This window comes from Lissotriton helveticus, chromosome 5_1 (genome assembly GCF_964261635.1).
Source record: "Lissotriton helveticus chromosome 5_1, aLisHel1.1, whole genome shotgun sequence".
Classification (NCBI taxonomy): Eukaryota; Metazoa; Chordata; class Amphibia; order Caudata; family Salamandridae; genus Lissotriton; species Lissotriton helveticus.
Window position 1 is genome coordinate 207567776 of NC_136065.1, and position 19197 is coordinate 207586972.

The following is a 19197-nucleotide window of genomic DNA, read 5'->3' on the forward strand; positions in this document are numbered from 1 at the left end:
TTGTTTTTCCAATTGAGACAAGATGGTCTGTATAAAGTTGCAAGCATTCAACCGGGCACCAATCTTTTTAGAGCTGGGCTACACTGTGACCATCCTGAGCCTTCGGCGAAGAGGTCGCTCCCCTCGCTACTCCCTACACATCAGCCTGCTTCTGGTGGTATCGTTTTCACCTTGCTGTGCACGCTCCGCTATCTGCAGCGCCTCTTAGCAGACTTGGTTTCACTGTTTATTTATTTATTTACTGTAGCGCCGTGCCCCATCTCGTCCTGCGCTGTTTGTATCACTGCCATTTTGTGCTTATTGCTGTTGTTGTTGTTTAGCCTCGCCTACCAGCCCCACACCCGCCTCCCGGCTGCTCCTCCCTCGCCCCTCCCCCCCCTCCCACTATCCATATATGACAGATGCTTTTGCGCGCAGCGCTCACGCGCAGCGGTCGCGCCCCAGTCGCGCCGAAGGTGCGCCAAAGGTAAGCCCGTGTGCGCCCGTCCGCGCCTGGACCGCGCCCAGCGCCATACCCCCTGGCCCCCGCCGCTCCCAAAACACTAGACTCACATACGATGCCGCTACTCTCCTCGCCCACAACACCGGACGCACCCCGCTATGCTGTGTAGCGACCCCAGGACGTACCCACGGCCCATTCGCCTGCCTCTCCTGCAAGTTCAATTGCATCAGGACCCTCAACAAACCCACTTCCTCCACACACATCTCCGAACCCACCCGCCTGAAATGCATCCTACTGAACACCCGCTCGATCCACAGACATGCAACGGAACTCTGGGACCTTATTGACACTACGTCACTTGATATCGCCTTCCTTACTGAAACATGGTTGAACGCATCCTCTGCCCCCGACATCGCCATAGCCATACCAGACTCTTACAAGATTATTCGAAAGGACCGCAACAATCAAACTGGAGGAGGCATCGCCATCGTCCACAGAAATACCATCAAAATCACAACCAGCTCCGACGACAATCTTGCAACCGCCGAACATCTCCACTTTCAGATCCACACCGACCCCAGGACCACCATTAGAGGCACCCTCATTTACAGGCCTCCAGGCACCCGCTCTCAATTCAGCGACGACATCACAGACTTTGTCAGCCCGCATGCCCTCGTCTCCGAGAACTACCTTCTTCTAGGAGACTTCAACTATCACCTTGAAAACACACTCGACACCAACACCACCACCCTTCTGGACAATCTGGCCAATCTCGGACTCAAACAACTTGTTGACACCCCCACTCACACAGCCGGACACACGCTCGACCCTATCTTCACCTCCAGCAAACACATCTCCTTCGATCACACTACAGCTCTCCACTGGACGGATCACAGCTGTGTTCACTTCAGCTACAAAACCACCCTGACCCACAACCGCCCACAATCTATTCCTCGGAGAAACTGGAACAAAATCACCACCGACCAACTCCTCACATCTCTCAACCAAAACTCTCCCACCCTTGAAATGGACCCAAACCAAGCGGCCACCAACTTCAGGCAATGGATTACCCACAGTGCAGACGAATTAGCACCCCTGAAAAAGCACCAGTTGAAATCTTCCAGCAAAAAAGCTCCCTGGTTCAATGATGACCTTAAAAAATCCAAGAAGCTATGCCGCACCCTGGAGAAGAATTGGAGAACGAACTCAACCTCAGACAACATGGCCTCCCTCAAGACAGCCACCCGTAAACACCACCAACTGATCCGATCCGCCAAGAAATCATCATTCAAAGACCGTCTCGACAATAACTCTCATAACAGCAAGGAACTCTTCAATATCGTAAAAGATTTCACCAACCCTACCGCTGCATCCAACGACATCACTCCCTCCCAAGACCTCTGCGATGCGCTATCCTCCTTCTTCTACAACAAAATTGCCGACATCCACAACAGCTTCAAGAACTCTCCCAGTGAGCAACCCGCCCCACCCCCTTTAGATCCCACTCCTCCAACTAACAACCTCAGCGCCTGGAACCCAATCACCTCTGAAGACACCATTCGCCTCATGAACTCAATCCACTCCGGCTCTCCTTCTGACCCCTGTCCCCACCACATCTTCAACAAAGCTGACTCCATCATCGCACCCCAACTCCGCGATATCATCAACTGCTCTTTCAACGCTGCCACCTTTCCAGAAATCTGGAAACATGCCGAACTCAGCGCCCTTCTGAAAAAACCCACAGCAGACCCCTCAGAACTGAAATTCAGTACCGACCCATATCCCTCCTCCCTTTCCCGGCCAAAGTCATCGAGAAAGCCGTCAACAGCCAACTCGCCACCTTCCTCGAAGCCAACAACCTCCTTGATCCATCTCAATCCGGATTTCGAGCCAAACACAGCACCGAAACCGCCCTCATTGCGGCGACCGACGACATCCGAGCACTCCTGGACAACGGAGAAACAGTGGCCCTCATTCTACTCGACCTCTCCGCCGCCTTTGACACTGTATGTCACAACACCCTCATACAACGCCTCAACAACATCGGCTTACAAGGAAAAGCCTTGGACTGGATCATCTCGTTCCTCGATGGGAGAACTCAGAGAGTCCGTCTCCCCCCATTCTACTCAGAAGCCACCGAAGTCACCTGCGGCGTACCTCAAGGATCCTCACTCAGTCCCACCCTCTTCAACGTCTACATGAGTCCTCTCGCCTCGATCGCACGCCAACACAACCTCAACATCATCTCCTACGCCGACGACACCCAGCTAATCCTCTCCCTCACCAAGGACCCCAACACCGCCAAAAACAATCTTCACGAAGGCATGAAAGAAGTAGCCGAATGGATGAAACAGAGCCGCCTTAAACTCAACTCAGACAAAACGGAAGTGCTCATCCTAGGATCCTCCCCCTCAGCTTGGGACGACTCTTGGTGGCCTTCCGCTTTGGGCTCAGCACCCACACCCACAGACCACGCACGCAACCTCGGCTTCATTCTAGACTCCTCTCTCTCAATGTCCAAACAAGTCAACGCCGTCTCGTCCTCCTGCTTCAACGTCCTTCGCGTTCTCAAAAAGATCTTCCGATGGATCCCCCTCGAGACAAGAAAGACTGTCACCCATGCTCTGGTCACGAGTCGACTGGATTATGGCAACACACTTTACGCCGGAATTACAACAAAATTACAGAAAAAACTCCAGCGCATCCAAAACGCATCAGCGAGACTCATATTAGACATCCCGCGCCAAGAGCACATCACCGGACACCTAAAAAACCTCCACTGGCTTCCAGTCAACAAAAGAATTACTTTCCGCCTCCTTACCCACGCACACAAGGCCCTTTATAATCTAGGACCCGAATGCCTCAATACCCGACTGTCCTTCTACTATCCCACCCGCCAACTAAGATCATCCAATCAAGCCCTCGCCGCAGTCCCGCGCATCCGTAAATCCACCATGGGTGGCAGATCCTTCTCCTTCCTGGCTGCCAAGACCTGGAACTCACTCCCCACCCACCTCCGCCTTACTCAGAACCACATCTCCTTCAGAAAAGAATTGAAAACCTGGCTATTCGACAAACAATGAACCCCTCCCTCTAGCGCCTTGAGACCCTCTGGGTGAGTAGTGCGCTATATAAATGCTTGAACTTGAACTTGAACTTGTCTATTTTCAGTAGTCTGAATTCTTTCTGTTCTCCTGCGGTGATCTAAGCTGGACTGCTAAAGGTAATACCAAATTCTCTCAAAGTCTATTATTCATGATCACTGACATACAAGTTATCAATGACAGTACCGTAAAGGTATACAAGATATGCACAGTGGAATATTTCATAAATGTCCCTAGAGGGAAGTCTGTGTCCTCCGCTTGTGATACTGGCCACAAAGGTCTCATCACTCACGGTGTAATAAAAGAAGACAGGGAGAGAGCAAGAGAAGGGAGAAGGAAAATGATATAGACAGACACAGGCTCTTTCTTGACTGACATTCAGAGTGATCATTGCCAACAACTCAAATGCTGAATGTCAGGCAAGAGCCTGCATCTGTCTATAGATAATTCCCTCAGAATGATCATAGCCATTAAGAACCCATCATCTCCAACACAGTGTTCTTCCTGTCCAAACCACCGCCTAAGAAAATGACTCAGAAACAAGATTCCTCCACACACAATAGGCCCTGTTCTGGCTCACCCTCTCCTTGCACCGAGGCCAGGAAACGGACTATGTAAAACACCACGGACATAACAGAACGTCCGTTCTCTCTTCATTGATTCCTCCCAAGAGTTACAGCTTTCTCAAGAGCTGTGGAATAGCAAATATAATGAGGCCCTCAGCCCCCTCTTGAACGAACACATACATACTGTGGCACACACTATGAATGTAAATAGAGCAAGGCCTGGTTGGGATAAACTATGCTCTGGTTCGTTTTTAAAAAACAAATTGTTCATATTTAAGATTGTTTTTTTCTTTATACATTATAAGTGAGCAAATAATCCATAGTACAGAGAAAATTGGTGTCAGATAGCAATGTCACTTCACACAATTCAAGTGTTAGATAATGCATGCGCTCAATCAAAGCCAAAACCTTACCTAACTCACCCTGTCACAGACCCAGGAAATATCCAATGCACATAATCTTCGAGACCTTGTTTCACATGTTTCAAGTGTTTGCTAAAGTCAATCCACTTTACTCATAATGAAAACTATAGTGCAAATTCACCTGCCGTTCAGAAAGAGTACCTCATCAATCATTGATGACGATCCTCCATGTTCCTCTGGCCGCCTGCCCTACAAATGAAGCCAACCCTTGTCCCATTCATTTAGTTGTGCATGAGGCCATAAATTTACTCCTCCCCCTCGCCTTACTCCCCCCCTTCTTGTTGCACAGAGCTCAGTTGCTACATATTTTAGCTTGCATTCTATAAACACTAATAAATACAAACCAGCAAAAAAAATTATCCAAAAAAATCATTACAAAGAAAAACTTACTGGTGGGCCTGGTGGTCCCGGTGGTCCTGGTCTTGTGGCCCTTGTTCGACCTTGGTCTTTTCCAGATTCCCTTGTGAAACTATCTTTCTCTTGCTCTGAAGGGGAGATTCCACCGCCAACTACCTGGGGCTCTCCTTTGCCCTTCGGGGTTGGGATGATCTCTGCTGTTGCTTTTAAGGGGCTCTGAGTAGTGGGGAAAGGCTGCAGCAGTGAATTTTCCTCACCTGCACTCACTGGTGCAGATGCCTTTTCAGACGAAGGTGCTGGAGCTAGAGGCCTGACATCTACAGGGATGGCAGGTGGAAAAAGTTCATTGGTGTCCAAAGAGCCTTTGGTGAAAGTAGACGTGGCATCCAGATCTATAATGGTATCAATGGGTTTGCTTGGAGGAAATCCAATCTGGGATTGCTTGTCTTCTTTCTCCTTGTCTTCCTTCTCCTTATCTAGAGTAATGTTCTCATCCTCAAGATCAGATTTGGAGGCCGGATCAGCCTTTACGGCCACATGGCTCCTCTTGGTGGATGAGACCCCCAAAATTGTATTGCCTTCTAAATCCGGAATGTCTTGCTGAGCCGACCTTCCAGACGGGGTGACTGAGAACGCAGTGTCAGATGTACCACCAGCCCTTCCAGTGCGTACCCCACTTCCCATTCTCGCTGTTTTACTGGAAGAGGCATTGAACAGTTCAAAGCCTTCCTCGTGGAGAGAGAACAGAAGATCCTCGTCTAAAGCAAACAACTGCCTGCCACCCAGGTCTGAGTGCTGTCCATCTTCATTGCTACTGTCATTGACACTGCCCTTGTGTCCATCATCACTCTCAATGCCGCTTCCATTGCCCTGAGGGGTGTCCAGTGAGGAGTCCTGCCTCAGGTTCAAATCAGATGTGGTGAACATTGATCCCTAAAGGAGAGAAGAACAGAAAAGCAATATCAGTCAACTAAGGTATGTAATCAGTATACTTGTGGTTTAACTTTGCTTCTGGTATAAGTTTATTTGTGTGACCATTTTCTATCTCTCTCTCCTGCCCTAACAAGCCAGCTTTTCTAGGGTATGTGCAGAGCGGTATGGACACGCTCCAATTATGTAGAATGCTGCCTCCAAATGAAAAGCGCACTTAACGAAAACAAATAAAACCGAATACTGTTATTTCTTTCCAGGAAAGTTGCCTAGAGATGATATTTACGGGAATACTTTTCTTTACGACGCTCCACCTCTTGCCACCTTTACCCTGCCCTCTCCTCTTGAGTTTCCCTTTGAATCAAGAAGCTGTCAGTCAACAGCTCCTGCATGGCTGTCAGCAGTCACCTTAAACACCCGCCTTAAGGTGCAGACAGCTGCAGAAATACCTTGGGGAGTAACTTAAACCCCGTGCAGGGAGAGTAAGAGACTCAGAGGCAGACGGGGACACGCAGTAAACGGGGGTGGGGGCCGGGGGGACAAGAAGGTGGACAACACATAAATGCTGTTTTGGGAAACGGAGAGAAGATGTGTTACAGCTGGATGGGAAAATAGTGAAGGTAGGAAAGTGAGGATTAACGTGTTCCATTGTACTCCTGCATACTAGTACCTTTAACTATTAGTCATCCTCCATTAACTTTAACCAGGCATATCACATTGACATAGATTCATCTATCAATGTATTACTGAAGAGGGCAAATTATTAAGGGAAAAAAAGGCACTGCGCTGCCATAATATAGAAGAAGGTGATACACAAATACTGCTAACGTAACACAGTATCCCAGTACTAGGACAGTGTAGGTGAAAACCTGGGCATTTTCTCTGTATCCTTTACTCTTTATGAAAAGCATGTGTTCCTGATTGGAGTAATTCAATGCACATATTAGTCCAATCATGCAAGAAAGAATACAACCCATCGATGCATTACATGAATCCAAAACCCAACAACAATACATCTATGTATGGGGCACATTCCAAACAATCTGACATATTCATATGTGGGTTACATTACAAACAAGTATCGCATCCGAGTATTGTTCAAATTCCCATCACAAGCAACCCACTCACTCATGAATGAACGACAGTCTCAATTTCCAGAAATGCAATCCATAAATATGCGTAGAAATATTTAAAATCAGATCCCACCCCAATAGTTCAATCATTGAATTTCGGTCACTCATTACGTATTAATCCACTCCTGCACCTCATGAAACCTGCATTTAAGGTATTTACGTGTTTGGGCTTTTATACATAGGGGCTTTGTACATTTCTGGCTCGATACAAAGTGATGTACTTGCTCTGAAAAAGAGACGACAGACCCCTCATGTATGGTGTTGAGATATAGGCGTTGCAGATCCAAGTAGGGGTCCTTGGATGTTCCGGGGGTGAGGGGTAGGGTAGAAATGTAATACTAAGGATGGTAAGGGAACGTAGATTTCATACCTTGTGTTGGGAGAAATTAGAGAATTGCAGTCTGGCGAAGATGTAAGGTGGGTCACCTTTTAGTGTTACACATTCGCTGCATTTTGTGTAGCCAAGGTGCAAGGTTGCTCACCTTTATGGTGGTACACATTTGCTGTGTCTTGTACTACCGCTCTTCAATGATGAATCGCATTAATAAGATCCTGTTTCACAGCATCAAGTCATACATAAGTTTGTCAAATGACATTTTTGGTAGCACGTGTGTGGTAAATCTTTGCATGCCAATACTGGTTACAATAGGTGCGCATCGACTGTGCATGTTGCAGTACTACAGTTGCAAAGTGTTCACATCACCATATTAGAGTCAAGACAGTTAGGATAATAGTACTAAAATCAGAAGAGATTTTTAGCATCCCAGTATTTTAATCAATACAGTCTAGCTCAGAACTATCATTAATTACTAGGAGCTCAGAACTACCATTAATTACTAGGAGCTCGAGTCACAAATGTTTCTGTGCACCTGCAGTAAACTTAGTTGGTTAAAATTGCAGGCCGACAGTGAGAATTTCACATTCTGATTCACAAAATGTGAAAACATTATTGAAAATTGCACATATGAAAACAAAAAAACATCAGTAATATGGATTTCTGCATCATTTACTCTTGTAGACTTTCCCACGTGAATGAAATTCTGCAGTACATTGTGCATATATAAGCATTTGTAGAAATCCATGACATCTGCAGATTTCCAGTACTCCTGGGATACTTTGTCAATTACATGAATAGAAGATATATACTTAAAACACAGGAGTAAACCCTACAGGGCCCGACTTCCAACTGGAAGGGCCATTGCAGATCACTAAGTTTTCATCCCTGTAATGTCTGAGGCACTACAAGTTCAAGTTCCAGTCGTGGTGTCACACTGAATCCCATCTCAGTATCAGAATTACTATGGGGATCACGTCTCAACTTTAGGTACGACATTAGGTCTCCTTCCCAGAAATCACTTTTGCCAGAATAAATGTACATGTGTAAATTCTCTCATGAGAAACTTAGACCAAATATTCGTGCTAATTTTTCCTCCACTAAGAAAATATTTTTCCACATGGACAAACTCTTTCCCCACTGTCCCAATCAATTAGGTGGTTCCAATCTACTTACCTCCAGAAAATATATTTACTGATGTCATTGTGTCTTCTGGGGTGTGAAGGGGTTGAAGAGAAGTTGGTGAATACCCACACACTTTTAAGCTTATGTGCGATCAAAAACACAAAAGGGAATTCCACACCTGAACACCACCTCAAAGCCCAAAGGAGTAGATATAACCATGCAAGAATGTTGTGTGAGAAAGCAAGAATGTTGTGTGGGAAATTACTTGTAGAATTACAAAACCATTATTCGTTTATTACAAAAATGGTTTGCAGTCAAAAAAGGCTATTTGCCCAGGTTGGTCCAACATGAACAAGCAATTAGCATTTGTGAACGGAGCCCCCGGGCACCGTATCCTGATGTCAGTCAGTAGACAGCTATCAGAGCACAGCACTCAAGGTCCGGTTTTTGCACTCACAAGATCAAGGATGTAGGTAGGCATCAAGGATGTCATTTGCTATCCATCCCACTGCCATGAGTGGGGCGCACAGAGAAGCCCATGCTCTGTAGGCACCTGGGATTGCATGGACAGCTCGAAACCTGCACTGCCTTACAGTTCAGCCAGGGCTGATGCTGAGATTTAGACCCTTCTCAGTTCAGTATTTTAAGGGATGGGTTTAGGAAGGGTTTGTGCATTTCTAAAACTTTAGCTTCTCACGAGCCAATGATCCAGCTGACTTAAGATGCTTGCTTAATATGTTCCGCCTTTTCCCCTTGAGAGCTTCTGGCACTATTCTGTACACCATTCCCTTCTTTACATCTCATATCTTCTGCTGGCTTGGTTTATCAGGAGCTGCTCATCGCATGGAACATCGCAAGTGTTTCTCGAATAGTGGAATGTTGCTGTTCCAGGAAGAAAACTATCAATTTTACAATGTTTGAAGCAATTTGAGATCAGTGGGAAGATGTCTGAACAAATTGCACCTGATGACATTTAAGCCCTAAAGGAAGAAGCACGTGACTTGAGTAAAATATGCCTTGTACAATTCACAACAACAAATGAATAACCATGCCAAACTGAAGGTGCCTGCCCGCCTCCAGTGCAGTGGCATGCCGAGGAGCACGCCTGGGAGGAGTCTGAGAAGAGGTATCACCACTTAAGAGTCACAAAGGAAACTGCAGGCAGTTTGAATCTCTCATCGTGCACGTGCCTATTTCTTTTATTTCGGAACTCTTTTTGATTAGATTTTGAGCTCAGTAGAAGTGTTCACAACATATGGTGGAGCTTTTTTACATGCAGTCCCATCCTTTTATCGATGACTATGTGAAAGTTGTGCACCTGATGCACCATTAGTCTTGACTTTGGAATATTGTACTACTACTATGAGAAAAAGCACCCTATATTTCATTGTTCCATAAACTCCAAAGCCCATGTTTATATTCCTCGCCACAAATACCCTACATTCTAACAAGACCAGGCTCACAGCCATGCACTATAAAGACTTCACCCACTTCTGACCTCTGCAACAAATCAATTGGCTACTAAATTGACATGCATCTTACAATCAAGATGAAAATTAAGAAATGCAACCTGGTTCTAGCTCTCCCCAATAAGAAAGCTCGATACTTACCTTTTTAAAAACAAGCTTTCAGGCAATTGACCAATCCCTGATCGTCTCCCACCACGATGAAGCACTGCCTGCTCATTGGCTTAACTGCCCCATCTCTTGAACTCAAATAGTGATAGTACAAATGTGTGACAAACACATCGGCTCAGCTATTGTCTAACTCCAAGGACTCTTCTTTCAAACCTGAATCAGATTCAAATCCTGGTGCATCAGCTATAAAGCATGAATGAGAACAACAGAATTGCACCCGACCAAAAATATCAGTCTCTACTTGAACAGGTACTAGCAGCTAAACACCAGACATACTGCAACAGAGGAACTGCAACAGAAGAAAGTCTAAGGAAATGTACTCTTTCTATGCCCTGGATCACAGAATTGCTTTCCACTGGAGATCCCAATCACTGCCTCCTCCAAATGAGGAATGAGCTAAAGATATATCTGGTAAAGGACCATCTACACTAGAACAACTAACTTGGGCTGACTATTTAGCTTTACCATTTACTATGCAATCATGCATTAAGTATAGACCAGCAGAGATACCTTTGAGGATAGTCTTTGAAAATTAAATGTTTGGCATCCTAATAAACTCCTACGTCATCTTCAATGAAGACTGAGGAATAAAACAAAAAATAGGTTTTATTTAAGATGCTTAAACAAATGCTGCAGCACACCTAGCTTTTATGCACACGTAAGAAGGTAGCCCTATGAAAATGCATCAAAAACAGATAGCTACTCCCTCACACTAATAAGTAGTAGAAAAAGTTCAGCATCGCCAATATGTAGTCCGGAGAGTAGGTTGTTGGACAGAATTTAGATGGCGATGAATGGCAATGAGTAGTTAATGCTCCTTTCTGAGGCTCTATGCAGCTCATTCAAAGTCCTGTTGAGATCAGAAGTTGTCTTAGCACGATTTTACTTTCCAAGAGGGATACAATCTGTGATGAGACCTGGGGTTTTTCCCCAGAGAAATCCCTCTATGCAATACAGAGGGGGTTCTACTTGGGAATAGCGGTTTAGAAAGGGGAATTGTGTGCTGAAAAACCAAACAAAGTTAGCCCACATTCCAAGGTGCTTAACTACGATTCGGCCACTAAAACCACACGGGGTAATACTGCAACTGTATGGCTGCAGTATTTACCTGGGTGGCATCATTTGCCAGTTCGTCTACGGGACTTAGAAAGCATCCTTACGAAGGATATGGAACACTAGAACATTTTATTACTCATATATTTAGGTGTATATTGTTTTGTTGATGATCAGCTATCTTCATGACATTTTGTAAGTTCCAGGAAACTACAAGAAAGTAGAAGGTACTTTCGTGGTTGGGAAAAAAAGTAGGTGTCCACTGGAACACCCACTTTTCTTTATTTATGAGAGGGCAGTACCATTTTTGGCTGCATCCTGTCACCAGACGTCATTATAATAACTCCTATAAAGTTCTTATACTACTGGGATTATCGGTGTGTACCGATGTAAATCAAAGGAAGCATTGTTTGTGTTGAGTTATTTCATTAAAGCAGTTTTGTAAGATGTAGGGGGTCGCTTGACATAAAACAATTACCATTCTGAAGAAACATGTAAAATACATTCTTGTTTCCCATTGTTCTGCTATTAGAACACCATAGGACCGAGCAAGCATTTTGTGTTTGTTGACGCTGAGGGAACAGCAGTTACTGAATGTGGTATGTTAGATCATTGACTTGAATCCAACAGGACCAATTATGCTCGACATTTTACGAGGAAAAATAAGGGTTTACAATCTACTTAAAGGAGTTATTGGCAATAAAAGATTACTTCAGGGCATGAAGACAGCAGTTTCCAAAAGCTTAACATGCAATATACGTTTTAATTTGACAGTTACTAGATGTTCTCAATACAAAACTGTAGAACTCAACACTGTGGTCGTAGGAATTCTTTGAATGTATTAAACCAGTTGTTCTGCGTGGCACAACAGAGTGCATAGCTGTTTTCAACGTAATTGTTAGCATAGAAATGTTAACTGCCTAGCTTTAGGAAGCATGCGTCTAGCCCCATGTTCTTTTATTGCAGTCTCAGTGTTTTTTTTGTATTTTTACTGCAGTTAATACGATACTCACACATGTTCACTGAAGATCTGGTGAAGCACCCAACAAGTGTCCTTCAGGGGCAGCGCTGCCCCAGACACAAAATGGCTGCCTCCCATAGGGGCTTCAGCACAGCTACGATTTTAGTTCTGTGCCTCGTCCCTGGAGCTAGAGAAGGGATAGCTGGCGCCTCTGTTGAAGTGCTCGGTGGGTATCTGGCCTGTACCCTCGCACTGCACAGAGACAGCGGCTTCAGCACTCTCTGTTAAGGAATTGGCAGCCTCCACCATGAGCAGCTACACTGTGTCGAGCTGACCAAGTAGTGCGGAGTAACAGTGCAGGAACTTTTAGAGGTCTTTTAAAGCCCCATTAGAAAGAAAATTGGGGGGGGGGGGGGGTGTTTCCAGAATGGAGGTGCAATGGTCGCACCAATCTGAGGAGGAAAGGGCAAACAGGGAGACAGTGGAGCACCGATCCAGCAGAAAGGTTCGTGAACAAGAGTGCTCCTGATTTTTTTGTGTAAAGGGCGGCTGTATGATCCCTTCTGTAGATATCTAACAAGAGCCAAATGAAAAGGTAGACTTCACAGCTCGAGGTATTATACACCCAGAAAGACAAGGGATGGTGCTGAGGAACAGTCTGAGAATAGTGAGGTCTCTCTCTCACTTACAGAAAGAATCTGTACACCTGCCAACGCTCAAGAAGATACAGAGTTCCATGCAGTGCATGGAAGAAAATGGCACGGCTCTGGATGGAGCTTATGAAGAATCAAAGAGCTGTGCAACAGAGACAGTAGAAGGTGGGTAGACGCAAAGACACAACAATGTAAGGAAGATGCTAGCAGAGGCCAGAAATTCAAGTGCTGTGCAATCATGTCCACAAATCAAACTAGAATCTAAAAGTGAATATCTCGAAAAAAGTGCAAATGGACACAATCACGTCCAAAACCAACCTGGAATCTAAAACTTACTGTCTCAAAAAGAAGTCTAAAAGGACATATTTCCAGATCCTGAGAATACCTTCCGTACCCTAGAATAGCGATTTAAAACTGAGGTGGCATGTGTTATTGGGGGGGTTTATTCCAAAAAGGGCCTAGAACATTAAAGTGGATGGGCTGAAAGCTTTGGGAACGCCCACTTGGGTTCCCTAGCGCACAGAGGGCACAGACACCATGCTAGCAGATTGCCATCCACGCTCAGCTCAGTGGTGTAACACAAAAGGATATGACCACGATGTAGAATTGCTAGAGTCATGTGGTAAAGGATAATACTTGTTTTGATTGACTTCGCTTTTATTCTAGTAGTAAGAAGTAGCAAATAGGGCCCAGGACACCAGAGGTAAACAACTCCACTTGTTACAACCAGGTCCCAGGAACCCCAGATAGCCTAGGTAATGCCCGAACAAGTTCCCGCAGTGATTTCACATGACAGAGCAAAAAGGTATTTGAGAATATTTTTGTCTGTGGTTTGACTAGAACTCTTAGGAAGGGCATAGCACCGTGCACTTGTGAAGAAAACCCTGGCACACACTGACATTCGACCTCATCTGGCATAAAAATGTAAGCCATTTCTTTCCCTCAAATCTACATACAATGCGTTCAGCAATTTGAACAATTCATGCACTCTTCAAATCATGGGATGACTACTGTGCCAGTGCATTAGAACTTTTAATTATTAGAAACACCGCAGAATGAAGAATGAAACAACTCTTGACAGAGCGCCAACGCATGTCCAAAGGCATCTCAGTGCTCAGAATCAATATCAATAGGAACTGCACACAAATACTACCCAAACAGCACAGAATGACCTAATCAAATAAATACGTCTTCAGCTTTTATCTAAAACATGTTCAATGTTTTGTTCATCTCAGATCCAGGGGAATAATACTCCCTTATAGAAAGAGCTAATATAGAAAACGCTATCCACCCTTTTCTTGATTTTAAAAAGTGAGGTGTCACGAAGAGTTGGCGTTTTTCACGTCTCAAGATCTTTGGATCTTGTATCTAGGAAGAAGGGATATGAAGTAGTTCTTACTGCAACTATAATGGGCTTTATGGTAGATACAAAGAGTCTTACATTTTATCTACTGCTGAAGCGGTAGCCAATGAGTCTAAGATTCTGACTGATTGCCAAAGATTAAACAACACTCTGCTCAGTTTTAAACTCACTGGAGTTTTTGAACTATATTTTTTGATAACCAGAGATAACATGCAATTGCATAATCCATACAAGAGTTTATTAGGCCACTGCCCACTTTTGCACTTGATTTTCGTTAAAAAGGATTCATTTTTGCGTAGCTGTCGCAGACAAAACAGGCAGACACCATCTTATTTACTTGGGACATGAGGCTAAGATCTTTGTCTAGGATGAATCTAAAGCTCTTCACCTTTTCCGACTTCCCAGGGAGGGTACCAATATGCACTGGTCATGACAATTCAACCAGTAGGTTATCCCTGCCAAGCACTGTAATTTCAGTTTTCGATCCATTCAATCAAAGGAAGTTCAGATTTGTCCACAATCTGCATATAATCAGCATATAAGACTTTTCCTCCAACCTGAGCCAACAGACACATACAAGCACTGGCAAAGCCAATAAGTCTCGCCTTTAGGACCTATTGGCTATACCAATGTATTTCAGGTATACTGTATAGCTTACCCTATGCTATGCAGCGTGGCTAAAAAATACTAGTGTGTCTTTGTGTAGGTGTGCACACCATTCATGTGTGTGCCTACAAAATGACGCACCTACTTTTTTATTTTAATTTGCCAATCCAACTCGGTCAAGAAACAGAAATACCATATAGGAGAAAGAAAGAAGAGAAAGGTAGAAAAACAGTGGCAAAGGGAGAAAGCAGGGAAGAAAGAGAACCTGCAAGAGTGAGATAAGGGGCTAGTAGTGTAAGTGGGTCAATGAAAGAGATGAGATGGAATCAAACCTAGACAGCCATGGTATTTGATATCCCCAACATTCGGCAAGAGAGATTTTGGCCTCAGCACTCATTCTTTTACAAATTAAGCACTGGGGTTGAGCCGATGCTAACCGAACTCTCCATGAGAGTGGATTTTCTTTAGAGCTACGAGAAGGCAATTTAACCACAAAGCTTCTATTGTCCAAAAACTGATCTAAACCAGTTCATGACTAGTATGGTTATACCCATATCATCCATCCACTTGATCAAGGTGCTATGATCGACTGTATCAAAAGCAACCAATAAATTAAACATGAGGTATCTCCACCATCCAGATTAAGTCTGCTGGATTAGAATTGAGAAAAATGTGGCCATGAATACCAAAATGATTGCCATCAATCTGCTGGCTTAATTCACAGTACTCCTTAAACCACTGGGAGACAGATTGTCCGAAGTAAGCGAACGGGAAAATAGTTACCAGCTTCAGTGTGGTCTAGGTTGGCAGGGCCGGACAGGCCGTAGGGGGCATCGAGCTTTTACCCGGAAGGTTAGAAGGATGGGGGCTGGTTTTGCAGCAGTGGGGGGTGTTTTTTGTCACTGGGGGCTGTTTTTGCAGCGGTGCTGAAAAATCAGCCCCCAGTAACTGCTGGTCCTACAAAATAGCCAGGGCTGCTTCAGGGCCCAGTCCGGCCCTGTAGGTTAGCCTTCTTCCACATACTGGGAATATTCCCTGAAGTAAACGGTAAATTAAGAATAGCTGGTACTGTGATATGTTCCAAGCTAATAGGACAAACATCCTCTGCCAACTGATTTTAACTTCATAAGAGTCTTTTTAATGTTACGCTCAGGCACCATTGGAAATGTATTAATTTCACACATATAACTTTTCTCTTCCCTAGGCCCGACAGTGTCCTTTGTGTCATGTTTGCTAATTTCAGCCTTAATCGCATTGAAGAGGTTAGGATTTGTATCAATGACATGACTAGCAATAGATCTGAAGCCTTGCTGTCTTTTCCAAAAGCTTGCCATCACAAAGATAGAGCCAATTAACCAAAGAGCGCAAGGTCAAAGGATGAATAACATCCATGGTATATGGTGTGAATTTAGGAATAATCCAAGTTCAAGCACAATGATAAGGTAGGAAAATGACAAAGTACTAAAAACTAGACACCAGAATCCAGGAAGAAGCACTAGACCTGAGGGGGGAGTGTCAAACCTGCCAGCGTGAAGAGAAAACAGAAATGCTATAATGCATCACATTTCTCTATTCATCCTCTTTCATAGTAAGACAAGAACAACAGTTCCAGAGTGAGGATTTATGAACCCATGTGCATACTTGTATTGTGGCTGCATGGTGGTGGTCATCTTATAATGAGAAGATTTCAGTATACAGATATAACAGCCATCATTGAATGCTTTGGATTATTGCCAACTAAGTCAGAAACAGGAATCAATGGGCCCGTGTAGTCATAGATGCGAAGCAAACTTGACACTCCAAGGGACCATGCCTCTTCTTCCGTCAGAGTCTGTACATCTTAAAATGGGAGGCTAAATGAGTGCGGGCATCAGACCGAAGGGGCAGGTGGTAGGGGAGAGGGAGGCACATATTACATCAGTGTACTACTGATACATTCAAGCCCAAGGCCTTAAAAATTATCTGCTGCCCCACGTGAAATTGGGCATTGCTGATCCAATTTAGAAAGAGTGTAAATCAGCATAACCACCATATTTTAGAGTTGTTGGAGCTTCTTAACTATGTTGGATAGTATACCTAAAAAGCACTTATTCACACAATCTAATCTGGATATGATTATGGATTCCACCTCAAGAGCCTAAAAATAGAGCAGTATAAAAAGAGATGATCCCCCTTAATAGTATAATCTGAAGGAAACCAAAAGTTACAACGCTGCCTCGCTTCTCAAAGAACAGCAAGCTATCAAGATGAAACCCAAGATTCTTGACTTTGGATGCAGATGATAAAGGGCAACCCATACCCCTGCTCCATAAGGTGCAGTACCATGAAGGAGGAATAATAAAGTGAAGCCCCATAGGAAGTTGACTGAAATGCAAGATATGCAGGGAGTCATCAACATTCAAAAGAGACAGCACTAAACCTTCTCATAATGGCCCCTAGTGGTTGACAAGCATGACTTTGGTTTGGGCTAATTTCAGCATGAGTCATTTGCTGCCCATCCAATTCCATAACAGAAGTAGAAGCAATGCAATGAACAAGAGAAGAAATGGCTCAACATAAATATTTAGAAGACTGGGGGGGGGGCATGAGGGGTTTTGAGGAACATTGCAATGTAAGAGCCTAGCAGTGAAGATGAACGTGGAAACAGAGACTACTTAGAAGTTGTCAGGAGAAACGATGTACACCTTTCTAACCCTTTGCCTTTAAAGCCCAGTGAAGACCAATGGAAAAGGCAATAGGTTAAATGTAGCTGAAAGATTAAAACAAATGTTCTGACACAGCCGACATCAGAACCAATTCTAAGGTTGGCCAGCATGGCCAGAAAAAACCTGGTTGGGCCTTAAACCCAAATCTAAGTCAAGATATCTGTTGAATAAACATCCAGAGCCTTCAAGACATTACCAACATGAGGTAGAGAAGAAATTCGCCTCAAAGTGACCGTATCAGATGGATCAAAGGAGGAGTTTTAGTAGAGATCGCAGTTATAAACTTATAGTTTTGAAAAAGTAACCCAGAACATAGATTTTATATAAGAACAGATTTGAATACTGGAAGAACAGTGTCTGAAAAACTCTTCAGAATTGAAGCACGGCAGGGAGCCTGGGGCAGATTCAAAACCAGCAAAGATGGACAGAATTTGCTAATCATCCGAAGGTATAGAAATGTCAAAAACAGAAGATGCTGAGATGAGGTAAAACAGGAAATAATTGAGTTGTAAAGACGGCTAAGGGTAAAGAGGAGACATATGAAGTTACGAAGGAAAGAAGGTCAGATGAGGAGAGAAAGGATTGCCATGAAGAAAGAGTAAACATGGGAAAATGTGGGACTTGGAAGAAGGGTTAAAGATGGGAAATTCATAGGCTGATCGGGAAACCAAGGATTGGTTTGATAAAAAGATGAAAGATGTGATGTGGAAACTATGGACTACAGAGGAGAAAAGTAAAGTTGGGGAACCGTGATTGCTGATAGAACTAGGACTAGAGGGGGAAACCAGCAACTGCTAGACAGACAAAGTAAACCTGAGGGAAGGATGAAGGGAAAAGGGTAAGTGATTAAGAAAGTTGACTGGCAAAGAGAAACACGAGACACAAGAAAGACACCAACTGCAAACGACAAATAAGGAAAGCAGAGACCAGAAAGGTCACCAGAGCAAACACTGTTCGGTTAAAACTTACAGAAAGTAACTGTAAACTGTTACTGGGAAAGAGAGTTAATAAAGGAAGCATCTTCCCCCAAAAGAGTATGGGAAGAAGGAAAACGAGAGCCCCTGATAAGGATGGGACAGGTAAAGACATCACAAGCTAATGAAGAGTTTAGGAGAAGACCTAAGAATTGTTCAAGATAAAGTAGAATATAAAATGAGAAGCCTCCTGCTGAGAGAGAGATGTAAAAAAATAGCAGGAGGTGGGTAGAGTGTCGTGAACAGGTATATAACCGTAACTACTAAAAGACAGGCAGATAAATGCAGCGAAAATGGAATTGCTAGGCAGTATATAAAAAGAGAACTAGAACTTCAAATAAGGGACAGGGAATAGTAGAGGTTATGACGGAATGAAGACAGATAAAAATGAGCTCATAGGGAGAACATAAGGAATGCATGGGACTTGAGCGAGGTAGGGAAGAGGAACAGAGAAAACATCTGGATTGGAGGGAATAAAGCTATCAGAACTAAAGACAGGGGGCTTATAAGGCCATCACGAACTACAAGGGAGTGAGTGGAGAGGACACAAAGGGCTTAGGTGGTGCGGGCACACAGCGATAGTAGGACGTTCAGGATTAGGGTGATAGCTGCTACTAGTAGGAGCCATTAAGTACGAGAAGGTAGAATAAGGTAGCAGGGCCACCGAGGACAGTGAGGAAGATAACAGGAAGACAGGCAGGAGCACAACAAGTAAGTAGTGTGTGCCTGGCGTGAGATACAGGTTGATGGACGCAGACACGAACATGGAAAGAAAAGAAATGCAGGAGCATCTGTAGGCATGAGGAAGAAAGAAACCCTGTACGGGAGGGAG

At 44.2% G+C, this 19197-nt stretch overlaps 1 protein-coding gene across 1 annotated transcript in view; it reads right to left on the reverse strand.

Annotated features, from left to right (window-relative positions):
- LOC144752426 (uncharacterized) overlaps positions 1-19197 on the reverse strand; it is a 1170660-nt gene that overhangs the window by 957212 nt on the left and 194251 nt on the right. Inside the window, exon 6 of the mRNA XM_078640356.1 lies at positions 4925-5824. Coding sequence (XP_078496482.1) covers positions 4925-5824 — 900 coding nt within the window. The remainder of the gene's footprint in view (positions 1-4924; positions 5825-19197) is intronic.